Raw genomic sequence first — 19962 nt, forward strand, 5'->3', positions numbered from 1 at the left:
CTTCATTACAGAGGAAAACAAAGATGGATAGTCTTTGTTCCATTCTTCCAAGCAAACTCAGATCTGCTCAGGACGCTTTTATGCTTACCTACACTGCAGATTTCACATACGCTTTACTACCAATTCTGCTGACAGCCAGAACACTACAAAAAGGACTAGGTCTACCTGATAAGTATTGCACCAGTGTGGCCAGACAAAGCGTGTTTCTTGTACCTAGAATAAATAACCCTCAGCCCCCTGATACCTCTAGGGCCTGACCAGTCATTGTTGACTCATGAAAAGGGTCATCTGTATCATCCAAACCTCTTCTCCCTCAGCTTGACAGCCTAGAGGTTGAACATTCACTCATTGCATCACTTTCCTTACCCAAGGAAGCTGAAAACACATTGGGGTCCATATTCAGCTCCTGTCAGATAGCAAGGTTAGCTAGATAAATGTATCTAGTTAACGTTGAAGGTATATTCAATAGTGGAGCTGCACTATTTAATGTAGCCAACCAAAACTTAGATAACTTTATCTAGCTAACTTTAGGACAGCTCATCCGCACGACCAGACAGCCAGATAACTTATCTGGCTAACTGAATTATCAGAGTTATGCTAGTTGAATAAATTATCTGGTTAACTCATTCAGCTAACGTGACATAAAATATCTGGCTAAATGCCCATATAATCATTTATAATAAATCAAAAAGGGGAACAAAATGTCCAATCACTGTAATTATCTTACAAACAAGAATAACTTTTATTTGAGTGATATAATCAAAATTTGCTTCTTAAATACCACTATCAGGGATCATATTTTTTTACATTTTTTTAAAATAATTTTTCACCATATTAAAAAAAGGAAAACATTTTTTTGGGGGTTGGTTGAAAGTTTCTTATATTATTTCTGTGGGTGTCCCAACACCTCTATCTGGATTTTAATCATTAATTTCCAACCACCTCCACTAAAGTGATTTTATCCTATGTCTTTAACCAAGTGAAAAAGTCCCCAAAATAATTTTGTGTTGTAAAATCTTTAAATATAAGATTTTAAGATCTTTTGTGTTGTAAGATCTTTTGTGTTGTAAAATCTTATATTTTTTTATTACAGTGATTGGACATTTTGTTCCCCTTTTTTGATTTATTATAAATATTATATATTATAAATATAGATCACTGTTTTGTGGTAGAGCATATAATCATTAGCCAGATAATTCTGAGTTGGGCTTGGGCACTTCCAATATGTGCACTGCTGTAGCAGGATATGGAAGGAGAAATTTTTAGTCTTGCCTGATAATTTCCTTTCCTTGAATCCTCCTACACCAGCCCAGCACTTTCCTGGGAAGTTAATCTCTGTAAACCAAGATAGGTCTGCGCAGTTAAGAGGCAAATGGAGGTTTACTTTTCACTTTCCCTTTTTCTTTTCATGAATCCAAGAAACAATTGGAAGGATCATTTCTTTGGAGGGTTTGTGTTTCAAATTATGAACCTGTTTAGGCATTTGAATCAATTAGTTTTTTTCTTCCATGGCTTTAACTTAAAAATACTGGCTTTTTGCTGGAGCTGCACCATAGTAACTATAAGTGATGTCACAGAAGAAAGTGACCCGTCTGCCCCTGTATGCTGCTAGGGGGAGAAAGCACACACATCAAGACTGGTATAGTAGGATTGAAGGCAGGGAAATTATTAGGTAAGACTAAACTTCGCCATACTTTCCACTTGTTGTCTGTCTGGTGTTAAATGTACACAGTTGTCACTGTTGCAAGTGTAGTCTGAATGTACAGTTCCAAAACTAAAGCAAGACACCTCTGTGTAACTAGTAGAGATCCCAAGGAAATCGTGTTGAATGTCTGCCATGAACCTTGACCTAACTTGATCAATAATAAGTAACATGATTCATAACGTCTGCTTAATCCAGTAAAAGCATAGTATGGTGAATCTGGCAAGGATTTGGTTTCTTTTTCTCCTCTCAGCCAATGCAATCACAGGCACATACCCCCAGCAGCCAGCAGCCACCACAGATGCCTCCCTATCCACCGCGTTCCCCACCTGTGCAGCCACATACGCCGGCGACTATTGCCCACGGAACCACCCCATCCCTGCAGAATAACCAGCCCGTTGAGTTCAATCACGCCATCAACTATGTCAACAAAATCAAGAATCGCTTCCAGGGGCAGCCGGATATTTATAAGGCGTTTCTGGAGATTCTGCATACGTACCAGGTGAGGGGGTGTGTCATGGTCACGGATGCCTAGAGTAAGGAAGACAGATCTGGGAAGAACTGCCAGTTCCTTTGTCAGTTTACTATTAAATATCACCAGGTGTGTTTAAACTAAAAAAAAAAAAAAAAAAAGTGTAATTGTGAAAGTAAGTTCAATTACAATTCATGATGCATTTTAGGAAATGGCATGTTAGATTCTCTTTAAAACAGTTGCAAATGCTGTTCAGGTAACAAAGATGAGGTCATGAAGCATAGGTACTGTTGCTAAGTGTAAGTAGTATGCTTTTTAGTGTGAAAGCAGTTAAGATAAAAGAAGTCCATACCCTTAATTCCTTCGCCAAGAGTTTTTTTGCTTTTTTTTTTTTTTCCATGCTGCAGAGCTCTGTGGGAGAATCTGCTTCAAAACTAATCTGGCATTCAAAAAATTGATTTTATATGCTTATATTGTGGGTGTGGAGGTTTACAATTTTTCTGAACCACTAATAAGCAAGTGTCACCTGGAAAGCAACTGTTTTGTGAGCAGCTTTCTGGTTGGTAGAGCAACTGCTTTTCAGCAGTGTTTTTTGTGCTTTTCAAAATCTGGTTTTCTTTATATATGTCCAAATAAGACCTTTTCTGCTCTAAAGTTTATTCCCTGTTTCTAAGGAGCCAGTTTCATATGGTCCAACATTATTTTTGGCTAACAGTGAATATCATCTTTCAGCAGTTAATGAAAATTACTCTCCCCCATTTGTCTAATTTTTTGAGTCAAATTGAATTGTGCTTGTGGGAACTTGCGCTCTGATTGCTAGCCTCATTTCTGGCTGTTGAGATTGATTTATATTTGTCTTCGTCTGTCATTTATATTAAGAATGTTTGTGTTGTCATCTGCTTAGACCAAACTGATTTTGAATTGGGCGGAATAGAAAACTTTTAAATAAAGTAACTTGACAATCTCTGGGAGGAAAGATATGCCATTCTGAATGGGTTTCTATTCCTCTTCCTGTTTATAATTCTCCTTTCCTTATTGTCCCCCAGATCAGTCCAGGTGCATGGATTTTTCTCTCCTACCAGCAGATGGAGACAGAAAAGAAAAGCTTTTACTTTACCAGTAGTACATTAGGACAGTATGCCACCTGCAGTTGCTCAGTATTCTCAGTCTCGAGATGCAAAACGTGCATTTGGGCTGATGAAGATAGAAATTGCTCATGGGGATGTTATGCTCTGTCTTGTGGTTGCCCCTTTGGTATAGAAGGAGCGAGCAGTAGTTGGTGGTTTTTGGAGGAGTTTTACTCTGGTTACATGGGGAAGCTCCCTCAGGTCTGTCTTTTGCCCCTCCCTTGTCGTTCTGGCCTGGTGATGACATCCAGAGAAGGCCCTGCAGCAGGAAAATATGCTTGTGCCTTTTGTTTCAAAGTGGGAACTGTTTCTTTAAGGCTTTAAAAAAAAAAACCAAGGTTGGCGATTTCCCAGATAGGGGGAGCTTGTGTGATGGAGAGAGGCTGTGTCTCTGCAGCTAGTCAGGGTCGTGGAGCAGCTTTCATTTTGGGTGGCAGTGATGATTGAGGACTGATGTTAGCTGTGCTGATACAGACTGCGTGGTGCAGGGCAGTGATACTCCCGTTGAGTGAGGGATGTGCTGCTGAACTTGTGGAGACAAGTGCACAAAGCACAAGCTGTGGGCCATGTATGGGCGAGCAGAGAGGGCAGCTTGGTAGCTGGAATTGCCACAGCAGAGGGGAGTAAGCCAACGAGGAACAATCAGAGACCCCCGGGCCCTGTAGGAAGGCACTGCAAGTCTTCCCTGCAGTGGGGGAACCGCAGCCATCTTGTTCACTGGTCCCGTAGTGAAGGGGATTTCGGGGGAGAGAGCTGCATTTCCAGTGCTGTCTCCTTCTCTGGAGGCTTTTGACAGTAAGCTGGAGGGCTCTGAGGAGGCAGTAGACTCTCTAGATGAGGGATCTGGTTCTGAGAAGGTTGTGTGTTTTTTGTTTTTTTTTGTGTTTCTGATGCACAAGGCATACCTGGCCAGAAAAGGAAGGGGGGTGGTATTAGTAAGTGGCCTCCCAAAGTGAAAAAAATGACCCTGGGTAGGTGGTCTGGATCTGTCTCTCCCCTCCAAGCGAAAGCAGCTTCCAGAGCCAGGCTTGGGAAGGGGGGTCACAAATTCTAATGGGGATAGAGAGGGCAGGATTCCTCACCAGAACTTCTTAGGTGTGAGGAGGATGGTAGGTATCCCTCAGAAGAGAGGGAGATCCCAGTGACCGAAGGGAATGACCCAAAGGTGGTTCAGCTATTCTGCAAGGAAGAATGTCACTCTATGATCTCCCAGGTCTTATAGGAACTGGAAATTAAGCAGGTGGTAGAAGAATCTGAACATGAGGGTGAAGATCCCATCATGGAGGGACTTAGAAATCCTGCTAAGTCATTCCCATTCCACCTTACCATGAAGCTTATCTTTAGGGAATGGGAGGTGGGCTTAAAGGTTGAAAGGGCGATGGCGAAGTGCGGCAGTGACAAAAAAAAACACCATTCTAGTGGCGGGTTGCATGGCACTGAGGGATGCGTAAGATTGCAAAATGGAGTTGCATCTGGAGGAGATGTTTGAAGTCTCAGCCTTGGGGATCCGGGCAGCGGTATGCAGTAGCCCCATGGTGAGGATCAGCTTGCGATGGATTAAACAGGTTCCAGTGAGGGGGCAGGGAGCTGCCCTTTCTTCCAAAGGGGCAGAGTGGTTGGAGGTTGCTTGGTGTTTATAGCAGATTCTTTTATATGATTTGCTGTGTACCTCAGCCCGAAATATGACGACTCTCTTGGCCAAACAGCTTCTCAAGCTGCATAATTGGTCGGCTCATGTCTGCTCCAAGTCTCAGCTCGGCAACCTTTCCTTCAAGGGTAGGCTGTTAGGATAAGGCTTGGACAGCTGGTGAAGCATCTTGGGGAGTCCAAGGGACATAAGTTGCCTGAAGATAAACCCAAAGGGAACAAGAAAGATCTTCCTAGTAGACTAGTTACCAGGAAGAGTGGCACTATCGGCCAGGGAATGGAGCCTGCTTGCAGTGTCTATTTTTGGGCAAGTTGCAGTCCTTTTGGGGGTCCAGAAAGCCCACTTGTTAAAGTTCTAGATCTGATTCTGGAGGTTTTTAAAGTAGCACAATGTAATACGCTTGGCCCGTTCTTAAAGCGAGAGCATTGGGGGTTGTTTGGCCCTGTTTTTCAGAGTGGGCCAAGGTAATGATGAACCAGTGGGTCCTTTCCATTTTAAAAGATGATTATGCTTTAGAATTTGCTCACGTTCTGTACGAGGCCTTCATGGTCTCTCCGTGTGCCTCCCAAGATCAAACAGGCTGCAGTTCAAGTCATAAAAGAGAAGATTCTAAAGTTAGAAGTGGTAGTTCCTGTGGGTGAGCGGGTGCAAGGAAGATATTCCATCTATTTTGTGGTCCTCAAAGTGGCGAGCACTTTTTGGCCCATCCAAAATCTCAAGAAAGTGAATACCTTGTTTTTGAATGTATACTCAGTAGTCAGCAAGGGAGAATTCTTGGCGTCTCTAGATCTCAGAGACTTATCTGCAATATTTCTTCTAGGAATTATGAGACTACAGGGGAGATGATACAACCTGTGTCCTTAAAGTGTACCTCCTTCACTGCAATGGTATCGATGGAGGTGGAAGCAATTATTTCTGGTCTCAGGAAAACTTGTTGCCCTTTAGATCATGTCCTTTCTGGATAATATCTGCTCTCGAGAGCTTTTTAGAGATATTGGTAAAGCTGGATAACAGTTATCTAGAAGACAGATGCTTCCAAATGATCTCAAAAAGGCTGCCATCAGTCCAATACCAAAAGGGTCAGGCAGCGATTTGGCTAAGGCAGACCCCTCAAATTACTGTCCTGTTTCAGTATTGCCCCCGCTGGGGAAGATAATTGAGAAGATAGATAGGTCACAAGCTGTTTCATTACTATCTTGATGAGAATAATGTTCTTCATACACATCAGAGAGGCCTCCGTTGAAATTATAGTACCAAAACTGTGTTAATTTCTATTTCTGATTTTTATTTTATAAAAGCTTGACAGAAATGGTCAGGTTATTGCAGTATTTCTAGATGTTTCAGCTGTATTTGACTCTGTCTCGCATAATGTCCTTTATTTATTTATTTATTTATTTATTTATTTATTTAAATGCTTTTAAAATATACCGACATTCATAGGACATATCATGCCGGTTCACAATCAACATTGTAAAGGAGGAAGAGGAAATTACAAATAACAGGGAGGGGGGAGGTGGAGCAGTGAAGGAAAAATGAGAGGATGGGGGTCAGGTGACAGTAAGCGCAGAAGTTGCGGGAAGGAGAAAGGTAGTGAAGTGCTAGGGGAGAGAGAAATTGATAGGAACTGTGTTAAAAAAACTGAGAATAAAAAATTAACAAATTTACAAAATCAGCAATTCCCTAGGATGCATCAACGGATTAGAAGGGGTAAGGGAATTGGAAGTGGCAGTGGAGGGGGTTTAGGTCTGATTGGAGTCAGGGTATGCTTGTAAGAAAAGCCATGTTTTGATGCCTTTTTTGAAGTTGGGTAAGGAAGGTTCAAGGCGGAGATACGTGGGAAGAGAGTTCCAGAGGGAGGGGCCGGCTATGGTAAAGGCTCTCTCTCTGGTAGTTGAGTGGTGTGCTATTTTGAGGGGTGGGATGTGTAAGGTGCCAGCCGTGGAGGCTCTGGATGGACGATTGGATGTACGGAAACGTGGTGTTTCCTTGAGCCATTCGTGGTCATTTTTGTGAAGCATGTTATGGAGTATTGTAAGGGTTTTGTATTTTATACGGAAAGTGATGGGGAGCCAATGCAGTTCTTTTAAAATGGGTGTGATGTGTTCTCTCTTACGAGTGTCTGTGATGATTCGTGCCATGGAGTTCTGCAAGATTTGTAGTGGTTTAATTGTGGCGTAGGGCAGGCCTAGGAGAAGTGAATTGCAGTAGTCTAATTTTGATAGGATTGTGGACTGCAATACAAGGCGAAAGTCTTGAAGGTGGAGGAGGGGTTTGAGCTTTTTGAGGATGTGGAGTTTATAGAAGCCGGTTTTTAGAAGGGATTTGATGTGTGGATGAAAATTAAGGTGTTTGTCTAATACAACACCTAGGTCTCTTACAGATGGCAGGATGGGGAGGGTTGTGGGGGGTAGTTTTAGTAGAGGCCTGTGAGGTAACCTCGAGTTTGTTGGAAATGAGGATGATTTCAGTTTTTGCTGTGTTAAGAGCGAGTTGGAGGCTGTCTAAGAGAGAGTTAATGGAGGCAAGACAGGATTCCCAGAAGTTTAGAGTTTCTTGTAGGGTTTTTTGCATGGGGATGAGGATCTGTACATCATCCGCATACATGAAGAAATTGAGACCGAGGTTAGAAAGTAGATAGCAGAGGGGAAGAAGATATATGTTAAAGAGGGTGGAGGATAAGGAGGATCCTTGGGGGACACCCTGGAGGAGGGGTATGCGTGGGGACTCAGAGTTGTCAATGTTGACCAGGTATTCTCTATGGGTGAGATATGAGGTAAACCATGATAGTACAGTGCCAGAGATGCCGATTTCTGATAGCCGGGATAGGAGTATTTGGTGGTTGACAGTGTCGAAAGCAGCAGAGATATCTAGTATAGCGAGTAAGAATGAGGTTCCTTGGTCCATGCCTATATGTATGGTGTTGGTGACTGCCAGAAGGAGGTTTTCCGTATTGCGACCTTTACGGAAGCCGAATTGTGCGGGGTGCAGAATGTTGTGGTTTTCGAGGTAGTCAGAGAGCTGGGTATTGACAACCTTTTCAAGTATTTTAGATACAAAAGGGAGGTTGGATATAGGCTGGTAGTTAGAGGGGTCTTTGGGGTCTAAGGTGGGCTTTTTTAGGAGGGGCTTGACTATTGCAAGTTTGAGTGGGTCTGGGACCTTGCCATATGTAAGAGAGCAGTTGATCAAGTCAGATAGAAGTCTGGATATGGATGTGGGAGAAGATAGGAGGGTCTTAGAGGGGATGGTGTCAGCAGAATGGGAAGCAGGTTTCATTCTTTTTAGAATGGTTTCAATTTCAAGGGTAGATGTTTGTTCGAACGTTTGCAGATTGGTTCTGGATGTTTTGGTAGGTAGGTGGAAAGTGGTGGGGGGCCTTTAATTGGGATGACAGAGATTGAGCAGCTGGTTTGCTTCCTTCTTGAATGAGCAATTTTCTTTCAAGTTGGGAAGAACCGTGACTCCTGATTAGATACCACTGTTTTGGGGTGTGCCACATGGTTCATATTTGTCTGCTACACTCTAATATTTACTTGCTGTTACAGAGCATGAACATACTTTACTAATGAGGATGTTGGGGAGATACCAGTTCCGGAGATGGTTTTCAAGAATGATGAGTCAGATGAACTGAAGCAAATCACTGTGAACCTGGAAGATGTAGTAGGCCAGATTGACAAACTAAAAAGTAGCAAATCACCTGGACCGGATGGTATGCATCCAAGGGTTCTGAAGGAACTAAAAAATAAAATTTGTAACCTAATAGATGTGAAATTTCATCATTGAAATCATCCATTGTACCTGAAGACTGGAGGGGTGGTCAGTGTAACCCCAATATTTAAAAAGGGCTCCAGGGGTAATCCGGGAAGCTATAGACCAGTGAGCCTGACTTCAGTGCCGGGAAAAATAGTGGAAACTTTTCTAAAGATCAAAATTACAGAACATATAGAAAGACATGGATTAATGGAACACAGTCAACATGGATTTACCCAAGGGAAGTCTTGCCTCACAAATCTGCTTTTCTTTTTGGAAGGGGTTAATAAACATGTGGATAAAGGTGAACCGGTAGATGTAGTTTGTTTGGATTTTCAGAAGGTGTTTGACAAAATCCCTCGAGAGGCTTCTAAGAAAACAACTAAAACGTCATGGGATAGGAGGTGATGTCCTTTCATGGATTACAAACTGGTTAAAAGACAGGAAACGGAGTAGGATTAAATGGTTAATTTTCTCAGTGGAAAAGAGTAAATAGTGGAGTGCCTCAAGTATCTGTACTTGGACCAGTGCTTTTCAATATATTTATAAATGATCTGGAAAGGAATACGACGAGTGAGGTTATCAAATTTGCACATGATACAAAATTATTCAGAGTAGTTAAATCAAAAGTGGATTGTAATACATTGCAGGAGGACCTTGCGAGACTGGAAGATTGGGCATCCACATGGTAGATGAAATTTAATGTGGACAAGTGCAAGGTGTTGCATATAGGGAAAAAGAACCCTTGCAGTATTTACACGATGTTAGGTTCCATATTAGGAGTTACCTCCTAGGAAAAAGACCTAGGCATCATAGTGGATAATACATTGAAATAATTGGCTCAGTGTGCTGCAGCAGTCAAAAAAGTAAACAATGTTAGGAATTATTAGGAAGGGAACGGTGAATAAAACAGAAAATGTCATAATACCTCTGTATCGCTCCATGGTGAGACCGCACCTTGAGTACTATGTAAAGTTCTGGTCACCGCATCTCAAAAAAGATATAGTTTCACTGAAGAAGGTACAGAGAAGGATGACCAAAATGATAATTGGGAATGGAACAGCTCCCCTGTGAGGAAAGGCTGAAGAGGTTAGGGCTGTTCAGCTTGGAGAAGAGACGGCTGAGGGGGAATATGGTAGAGGTCTTTCACATCTACCCATTCTAGACCTCTCATGATTTTAATCGGTTATTTACACTTTCGGATAATAGGACTAGGGATCACTCCATGAAGTTAGCAAGTAGCACATTGAAAACTAATCAAAGAAAATTCTTTTTCACTCAATGCTTGATTAAGCTCTGGAATTTGTTGCTGTTAGTGTAGCTGGGTTTAATAAAGGTTTGGATAAGTTCTTGGAGGGAGAAGTCCATTAACTGCTATTAATCAAGTTGACTTAGGGAATAGCCACTGCTATTACTGGCATCGGTAGCATGGATCTTCTTAGTATTTGGGTACTTGCCAGGCTCTTGTAGCCTGGTTTGGCCACTGTTGGAAACAAGATGGTGGGCTTGATGGAACCTTAGTCTGACCCAGTATGGGAATTTATGTTCTTATCTACATGCCCATGATTTGTAGCTATTTTTTTGAGATTACAGGAAATATGGATGAGACTGTGCGTGATATAATTTATTAATGCAATTACTTATGGTTGCGTCAGAATAATTTGTTAGTAAATATAAAAAAGACAGAAATGATCTAATTTACATGCAATATAAACCCATTGCAAATATCTTTACAGGTAGGGAAGGAGAGTGTGAAGGCTTCAGAATTTATTCGGGACGTAGGAGTTGTTAGATGCTGGATTTACCTTACATTGACAGCTGTCAAATGTTGTAAGGAAAGGTTTTTTCAAATTAAGAAGACTTAGATGGTTAAAATATATATTAAATAAGAGCAATTTTAGAACAGTAATGCAGGCTTTTGTGTTATCATGCTTAGATTTCTGTAATGGGCTTTATATGGATTTTCCAACATATTATTTACAAGCATTACAACTGCCGATGAATACGGTAGCTCGAGTTGTTGCGGGTTTTGCCTTATCAGCTCACATTATTCCGATTATTGAAGGACTTGCACTGCTTCCAATTCAGTATAGATTCCAATTTAAGATCTTGACATTAATGCATAGGATATTATATGGGAAGTGTCCTCCTTACTTACTGGGATTAGTACAAGTGCAATGTTCGACTTGTAATCTTCGGTCATGAGAGTAGCAGTTACTAAAGATTCCAAGTGCCAAAGAAACACACCTAAAGATTACATCTAAGCACACTTTTTTTCACAATTTACCCCCATTTTATGAAATAAGCTTCTGCAGGAAATTCGTTTAATGTCAGATTACAAGTATTTTATGAAATGTCTGAAAATCTTTTATGTAGTCAGTATGCAATTATATATTTAACTTTATTGTTAATTTTTTATGATAGTTTTTATGACATTGGTGGTGTTCACTGCTGCGAATGATAGTGGTAATGCTGTGGTATAGAAATGTTTGTAAATAAATAAAATATCCCCATTTGGGAAGGGCACCAAAGTTTCCTCCTGTGTGCAGTGCTTGGGAACCATTATCAGTTTTGAGGAGGAGTTCTTTTTGATTTCACTATGGTGCCTCGCGTGTTTACCAAGGTGATGGTGTTCGTGGTGGCAGCCCTCTAGAGGGAGGGCATCCTGATATACCCCTATCTGGACGATTGGCTTATTGGGATGAAATCTTGGGAGGTTTGCCAACAGTTGGTACAGTGGGTGTGTTAGAACCCCTAGAGTTGGTTGTCACCTGGTTCCCTCACAGACACTGGAATACCTAAACACACAGTTTGAAACCAAGGTAGGCAAGGTCTTTCTCACTTAAGAGTATGGTCAAGTTACAGGACCAGATTTTACAGTTGCGCTATGCCTCTGGAGTCCCAGGGCCTGGGACCACTTGCAGGTTATTGGCTGTATGGCATCTATGATGGATTTGGTGCCCTGAATGTTTGTGCATGTGCATCTGCTTCAGAGGACGTTGGTGATGCACTGGAAACCCCCAGTTGGAGGATTTCAGGTTCCATTTACCCCTTCTTGCAGAGGTCAAATCAAATCTATCCTGGTGTTTTCGCAGGACAATTTGGGAAGGGGTATGGGGCTGGAGATTCCAGATTGGGCGGTGGTAACGACGGATGGCAATCTGAAAGGATGGTGGCCATCTGTTGGGGTGTCAAATAGCCAAGGGGCTATAGTTTTGATAGAAGCATCCTGTTCCATCAACCGGCTGGAAACTAGAGTGATCCTAAAGGCATTATTCCTGTTTCTATTGCTTGTCCTTGACCAGGCAGCAAAGCAAGGGTCCTCTCTGACAATGTCATGGCGATAGCTTACATAAATCTGCAAGGGGGCACCAGGAGCCAGACCATGTCTTTGGAGATTCAAGAGTTGTTTTGTTGGGCGGAAAAGCATCTCCTTGTTCTGTTGGCATTTCATGTGGCAAGGGATAGAAGGTAATGTTTGTTTATTTGCAGATGATACTAAGATCTGTGACAGAGTGGACATGCCGGAAGGAATAGAGAGAATGAGATGTGATTTAAAGAAGCTTGAACAGTGGTCGAAGATATGGCAGCTGGGATTCAATGCCAAGAAGTGCAGTGTCATGCATCTGGGGTGCGGTAATCCAAAAGAGCTGTATGGGATGGGGAGTGAAAGGCTGTTGTGCATGGAGCAAGAGAGGGACCTTGGGGTGATAGTGTCTAGCGGTTTGAAGATGGCAAAGCAATGTGACAAGGTGATAGCTAAAGCCAGAAGAATGCTGGGCTGCATAGATAGGCCGATACAATACAGTGCACTCAGCTGAGCACACTGTTTAACCCACGGTTGGACGTGCGTCCACAAACCCTTATACCATAAGGGATTTAGCATGTCCAAAACACGCTTTAAACCCCCCCCCCCCCCCCCCCCCCGAAACTAATAGCATTCATCACATGCAAATACTATTCTGTACATCCTGTGACTTAATATCATGGTGATATTAAACTAGAGGAACCAAAAGGTTTAAAAAAAAAAAAAAAAGTGCCGCGGTCAGGTTAGGAAAAGGGACACTCAATTAATGAGTGTCCATGTTCCTAACCCATGGTTGTGCACAGGTTAGGAAAACAGACACTCGTAAAATTGAGCGTCTGTTTTTCTAACCCGCTGATAGCCACCTCTCCTGATTGTCTGCTGCCAAGAAGGTGCTAGGGGTGCACAATTGTCCCTAGCACATCCTCTTTAGTGTGACCCCCTCATTTAAACATTATATCGCGCCCCCAGGAGAGGTGGCTTGGCACGTGTTAGGAAAGCGGGCGGTTAACACTGAGCGCCCGTATTCCGCGTGTCTTTATTGTATCTACCTGAGAGAGAGAAATAACCATTAAGAAAAAGGGGATAATCGCCTTGTATGGGTCCTTGATGAGGCCTTCCTTGAATTACTGTGTTCAGTTCTGGAGACCATATCTCAAAAGGGAGAGAGACAGGAAGGAGGCGGTCCAGAAAGTGGCAACCATAATGGTGAAGGGTCTCCATCAAATGAAGGTTGAAGGTCCTAAATATGTATGCTCTGGAGGTGAGGAAGTGCAGGGGGAGATAAGATACATATCTTCAAATAACCGAAAGGTTTTAATGATGCACAATCAACAAACCTTTTCTATTGGAAAGAAATCAGTAAAACTAGGGTTCACGAAATGAAACTCCAAGGAGGACGACTCAGAACCAACGTCAGGAAATATTTCTTTATGGAGAGGGTGGTGGATGCCTGGAATGCCCTTACAGAGAAGGTAGTGAAGGCAAAAACAGTGTGAGAATTCAAAGGGGCATGAGAGAAACATTGTTGATCCCTAAAGGCTAGAGGATGGAAATGAAGAAGAGTGCATGGGGGGGGGGGGGGGGGGAACTTGCTGGTGTGGCAGTTACTACCCTTAACTAATAAGCCTTCATATAATTGATGCAACTTCATCATTGCTGTCTGTTTCAACGACAGGAGGAAAAGGGAAATTGGATTCAGACAGCAACCAACAAAGGCCCTGACTTTTATGGTCTGGGAAACTAAGTATGGGGGTAACCTGTACAGCGTGGCAGATACTGCCATAGGCTTGCTGGGCAGACTGGATGGACTTTTTGGTCCTTTTCAGCTGTCATTTCTATGATTCTAAGGGTGGAGAATGTGTAGATGGATTTTCTCAGCAGGTATAAATTGGACCCTGGAGAGTGGGAGTTGTTGAGCGAGGTTGTGTGTCTCATCCATGCGAAGTGAGGAGTGCCTCCGATAGACTTGATGGCATCAAGGGCAAATGCCAAGGCTCAACGCTTCGTCCCTTCTGAACGTGATAGGCAAAGTCCTCAAGCATATAATCTCATCGCGGAAATGTAATCTTGGTGGCATTGGTGGCCATGGTTTGTGGATCTGATAAACCAGGTGGTAGACGGACCTAGTGGTTTGGACACATTCTCAGGTTATTGCGCCAGGGCCCAATTTTCTTGGATCAGGTGGATCGCTTCTGTCTCACAGCCTGGCTTTTGAGTGGGGTCACTTGCAATTAAAGGGATATTCAGACAAGGTTATTGCAATTTTTCTTCAGTCGATGAAACACTCTTCTTCCATAGCACCTGTGGAAGGTGTGTGAGTCCTTTGATTCTCCCTTGTTTGCAGAATGGTCTTCAAAAAGGGCTGGCCCTGAGTTTTTTCTTCGAGTGCAAGTGGCGGCGTTGGCCTATTACAGAGGGAATGAGTCTATAACTCCTCCCTCGCATTGCACCTTGACATTGTGCGGTTTGAAGTTGGTCTTTTTGGTGGCAATCTGTTCAGCGCGGTGTATCTCGGAGCTACTTACATTGTGTAGGTATCCTTTCTTTCAGTTCTCGGAGGCCGGGATATTCCTTCACATGGCACCCTCTTTTTTGCTGAAGGTGATTTCTGCTTTTTATTTGAATCAAGCTGTGGAATTACCTTCTTTTGAGAATTTGGAGCAGTCTTCTCTACATTCCAGGGAGCTTCGTTTATTGGATATATGTAGGGTCCTCTTTGCATTATTTGAAGTTCACTGAAGGTTTTCGTACAATGGATCATCAGTTTGTGCTATTGGCAAGTCATAGCAAGGCAGAGAAGGCGTTGAAAGAGACCATTTCCTGATGGATAAAGTAGGCTTTTGCTTCTGCTTACAAAGGGAAAGGAATCCTGGTTCCGGAAGGGCTTTGGGCTCATTCCACAAGAGCTAAGGCTGTGTCCTGGGTGGAATGACTAGTGTCGCCACAAAAAATTTGCTGGGTGGTGACATGGTCTTCATTGTACACTTTTATTAAGCATTATCGGCTAGATGTCTGACTCCAAACTCCACTGGTTTTGGCAAGAGCTCCCTTATGAGGAAAGGCTAAAGAGGTTAGAGCTGTTCAGCTTGGAGAAGATATGGCTGAGGGGGGATATGATAGAAGTCTTTAAGATCATGAGAGGTCTTGAATGAGTAGATGTGAATCAGTTATTTACACTTTCGAATAATTGAAGGACTAGGGGGCATTCCATGAAGTTAACAAGAAGCACATTTAAGACTAATTGGAGAAAATTCTTTTTCACTCAACGCACAATAAAGCTCTGGAATTTGTTGCCGGAGCATGTGATTAGTGCAGTTAGTGTAGCTGGGTTCAAAAAAGGTTTGGATAAGTTCTTTGAGGAGAAGTCCATTAACGGCTATTAATCAAGTTTACTTAGGGAATAGCCATCGCTATTAATTGCATCAATAGCATGGAATCTTCTTGGTGTTTGGGTACTTGCCAGGTTCTTGAGGCCTGGTTTGGCCTCTGTTGGAAACAGGATGCTGGGCTTGATGGACCCTTGGTCTGACCCAGCATGGCAATTTCTTATGTTCTTAAGAGTGTGTTGCAAGCAGGTCTCTCTGGTTCATGCTCAGGTTAGAGGAGCTTGGGCATATCCAATGCATTTGGACTGATCTGAGGGACAATAAATAATGGAAAATTGATTCTTACCTGCTAATTTTCATTCCTGTAGTCCCACAGATCAGTCCAGAGTCCAGCCCTAGATTTTTGAAAACTGCTTTATTCTGTGTTTGTCATGTAAGGAAAGTTGAACAACAGTTTTTTCTCTTGTTTGGAGTGAGAATGGTTGTAATTACCGCTATATGTTTTAGGCTTGGGTACAGGTCATACAGAGCGACTGCAGGTGGCACTTTGTTTAATGTTCTGCTGGTGCAGGAAAAGTTTTTCTTCTGGCTCCATCTGCTGGAAGGGGAGAAAAACCTATTCATGTGGACTCATCTGTGGGACTCTCGTAATGAAAATTAGCAAGTACCAATTTTCCTTTGGGCTACATTTTGCAGGAGAGAGAAGAAACATTTTCCAAGGATGACAGTTTCACGATGAATAAACAAACATGCCAGCCTGGTGGCATGGGGAATAGTTGCTCTGTAAGGAACTGTTCTCTTCAGTCTGAAGACTGTGCTCTTTTGACTTATAAGAGGAGATGTGGAAGATAACTTGAGAAATCCTGGAACTGTGAAGGATACTCCTCAAGTGAATGGGGAGGAGTACAGAGAATCATCTTTATAGATGTCAGTCAAAATAAAATTGAAAATAGATTTCACTTTATTTTTCACTTTTTTCTGCTTTTTTTTTTTTTTTTAATTTATGTATTCAATATGTGACAGAAGGAGCAGCGGAATGCCAAAGAAGCAGGTGGGAGTTACACGCCAGCTCTGACAGAGCAGGAGGTGTATGCCCAGGTGGCACGTCTCTTTAAGAACCAGGAAGATCTGCTGTCAGAGTTTGGGCAGTTCCTGCCAGATGCCAACAGCTCAATGGTGAGTACAGAGAAGTTTGTGAAGCACTTGTAACAGCCCAGCCTGCTGTTGCACTCATGCTCTACTGAATCCAGAACTGAATTTTGTACACGATCCTATTAACCTCATTCCTCCATTTCCAGGCACACCAAGATCCACACATATTGCAAACTGCTCAGAAAGGGATCATGCAGAAATGTTACATATGGCAGAACAGAATTTTGAAGCACTTAAAAAAATAAATAAAAAAAAATAAAAAAAAAAAAATTGGAGGTTTTAATTTTGTCGGGTACAAAATTCCAAAATTAAATATTCCAAAGCAAACAGGTGAATCCAGCTATATTCAATATACACCTCAGATCATAACTGTGAAGCATATCTTGGAATTTTTTTCTGGATCCCTGCTAACTTTGTGGCTCCACTCTTGGTGCTTTTAATGATTTAATATTTATACATTTTCTCTCTCTCTCTGCCATACCACCTTTTTGATGTGCAACATAATGTTTTTATGTTTTAAGAACACATACATTTTTATATAGACTGAAATAAGAGCAATTCTATTTGCCTTGGCAGTAGATAGTATTGGGAGAGACCTTGAGCCACAACATATACATAATAATTGAGATGAACTTTGTCAGCCAGAGCTGTGCAGAAGTTTTGAGTCCATAGACTCAAACGTACATGTCCACCCAATGCATGCTCTGCAGCAGGGCAAACTTTTTACTGATAGTAAGCAACTGTGTCTAACTATTAATATACCGTATACACTATTCCACTATGTTAGATAGCAGGTGTTGAGAGGCTTCTTAGTTTATAATGATAGACAGATAGCAAATTGGAGATGGTCTGCATATAAGGTTACTTATTTGTATGTCTGTACATGCCCATATCCCTTGTAGCCCTGTCTTTGTATAGTATGTGGTTCAATTAGTAGCAGAAATGAAGTACTGAATTTTGAAATGCTAGAGTGATCTGACCATGTATTTCACCATACGGAAGGGGCTCTTCAACGACTGTATATCAGCATGAATGATATTCTAACTCCTGCTAATTTTATATTCAGCATACAGTGATTTAAAAAAAAGACAATTTTGTATTTTTTCGTGGAAGGTTATTTCTAATGATGATCAGATAACCATTGATAGTAAACAGAACCTTAATGGTTCAAGATCTTCATTTATTCCAGTTTTGAGAGTCTTATCACTAGATGTTGTTTTTTGCCCTCTCTGTGTGCTAAGCTGTTAGGTAAGACGACGGCAGAAAAAGTGGAATCTGTCAGAAATGACCATGGAGGCACAGTGAAAAAACCTCAGCTGAACAACAAGCAGCAGAGACCTAGCCAGAATGGCTGCCAGATCCGCCGACATGTGGGCACTGGAGTAACACTTCCAGTGAAGGTGAGACCATGTGTCGTGCTCTGGAGATGCCAGAAGTAGCCATATGTTGGTAAAAGTAAGGCCCTGCTTCATGGGAGGCTGTGTATGGATTTTCAGTAGATGTGTGCTCTCTCTTTTGGATGATATTTGTTGTCGTGATTCAATGGAGAAGGAAGAGGCTGGTGCTGGAGGTTTCATAGGATTGCATGATGCTTATGTTCTGAAAGAGATGTCAGCGGGTAGGCTGAAATTGTAGATGTCCAGAACCTTTCTTCTTTTAAGTGCATGTCCTCTAAATTGTTACGGCTTTAGCCAATGGTCAATTCTATAGATTCCTAGCCACTTGGAAGTATGAATCATCCATAGAGTACTTTACTCTGAATGTGCCAGAATTGAATGGGAATGTCTAAAAGCAAAACTATTTTACTCATTTTCATGCTGTGACTCAGGAGATATCTATCCATGACCATTGATGTTGCTTTACTTTCATCTCGATAGTTGCATGTTGAGAAGATTTGGGCATAAACTGCAAGGCTCAGAATTAGCTAGGTGGCTAATGATTGGGATATTCAGCATGCTATATCTTATGAGACAGTGTTGTCACCTTAGCATGGTTCTTCTGTCTTAGAATTGCATTTCTGTCAATCTAGATCTCTCTCTTGGGCTGTTGCTTACAGGTCAGAATTGCATATTTGCTTTTCTTTTTATTTTGTCGGGCTCATTTATTTTCCCCTTTTTTTTTTTTTTCCATTCCCACAGAAAAAGCCAAAGCTGCTGGGTTTAAAGGATCCATCCTTTGCCGAAGCCAGCAAGTATGGGGCTGGCACAGAATCCTTGTTCTTTGAGAAGGTGAGAAATCTGTCCTGAGCAAGGCTTGTATCCTAAATGACTTTTAATAGTTTTTGTTTTGTCATGACTTAATGAATTGAGAGTTTTCATGTTTTGTTGTTTTAACATCTGAATTTGATGTTTGTATGTGTGATAAGGCTATGTGGAAGAAAACCCAGGGAAGAATGGTTGGGTAATTGGGGAAGGAGAAGGTGCAAGGCCTAAGATGCCATAAGCTTTCCCATAATCTCTCATTCTGTACTTATCAGTTTACTGGACAAACTTCTTCCTTTTTCTGTTCCCTCTGCTTTGGGACCCACAGCAAGTTCCTGAAAGAAACTTTGAGGCCCTTGCTTGAAAGAGAAATAACTTCCATTAAAGCATATGGGCAATACATTTCACTGCTTTACTTTGAAAGTTGTATGATTAGCTGATTTTTTTTATTTTTAACCATTCGCCTCCAGGATGTCATGTTCTAGAGGTATGTATTGCTCCCATGAACATACTAGTATCGGCAGTACACAGATTGTATTTGGATTCTTTGTCCCCTTAAGTGACTAGAATGCTGAACTCTCTGAGGACCAGCAGATGGCAGTCCTCACATTTTGGGAGACATCATCGGATGGAGCCTGGCACAGAAAACTTATATCAAACTTTCTAGAACTTTGAGCCTCATTGATCATGCTCACGCATGCAAGATACCATGCATCCACACAGGCTACCTCAGTCTCTTTTCTGCGGAGTCTCGTGTCTCGCGGTCTGGTGAGCCTTACTTTTTCCACGAGTTTTGTGATTTTTTTTTTTTGTTTTGTTTTTTCAAATGCAGTTTTTCACTTCTTCGTTAGCGCACTCTTTGGTCAGTTGACAAGGGGGCCCCCTAGTTCTTCCATTAGCATCCTAAATAGGTTTCTCAGCATTTTAGGGTAAGTTTATTTTCGTTGTTGATCTCCCAGAGCAGCAGTGTGTTCTGTGCCCGCCGGTAATCGACAACCACCGCCATCGATTTTGATCTTGCTTCCCTTTTGTTTCGTGACGACATGACCACTTTTGGTTTTAAGCGATGCCCTAGTGTATGAGGACCATGTCTATCGCAGATCCCCATGATAGATGTGTCCTCTGCCTTGGGGCATCATATGGCATCCAGGGTTGCAGTAAGTGTGCCGAGATGACCCTGAAGGGATGTAAGATCTAACTCGACAAGATGGAATGCCTCTTCAGGCTGGACAAGACCAATCCATCGGCATCAGAGGCATTGGCATTGAGGGACCTTG

At 42.1% G+C, this 19962-nt stretch overlaps 1 protein-coding gene across 2 annotated transcripts in view; it reads left to right on the forward strand.

The window, feature by feature from the left end:
- Positions 1 to 19962, forward strand: part of SIN3A (SIN3 transcription regulator family member A) — a 173174-nt gene that overhangs the window by 69399 nt on the left and 83813 nt on the right. For both annotated transcript variants that reach the window (XM_029574814.1, XM_029574813.1), the window contains exons 6-9: positions 1956 to 2204; positions 16356 to 16508; positions 17726 to 17884; positions 18623 to 18712. In XM_029574814.1, the coding sequence (XP_029430674.1) occupies positions 1956 to 2204; positions 16356 to 16508; positions 17726 to 17884; positions 18623 to 18712 (651 nt within the window). The remainder of the gene's footprint in view (positions 1 to 1955; positions 2205 to 16355; positions 16509 to 17725; positions 17885 to 18622; positions 18713 to 19962) is intronic.

The sequence above is a fragment of the Rhinatrema bivittatum genome, chromosome 13 (genome assembly GCF_901001135.1).
Source record: "Rhinatrema bivittatum chromosome 13, aRhiBiv1.1, whole genome shotgun sequence".
Classification (NCBI taxonomy): domain Eukaryota; kingdom Metazoa; phylum Chordata; class Amphibia; order Gymnophiona; family Rhinatrematidae; genus Rhinatrema; species Rhinatrema bivittatum.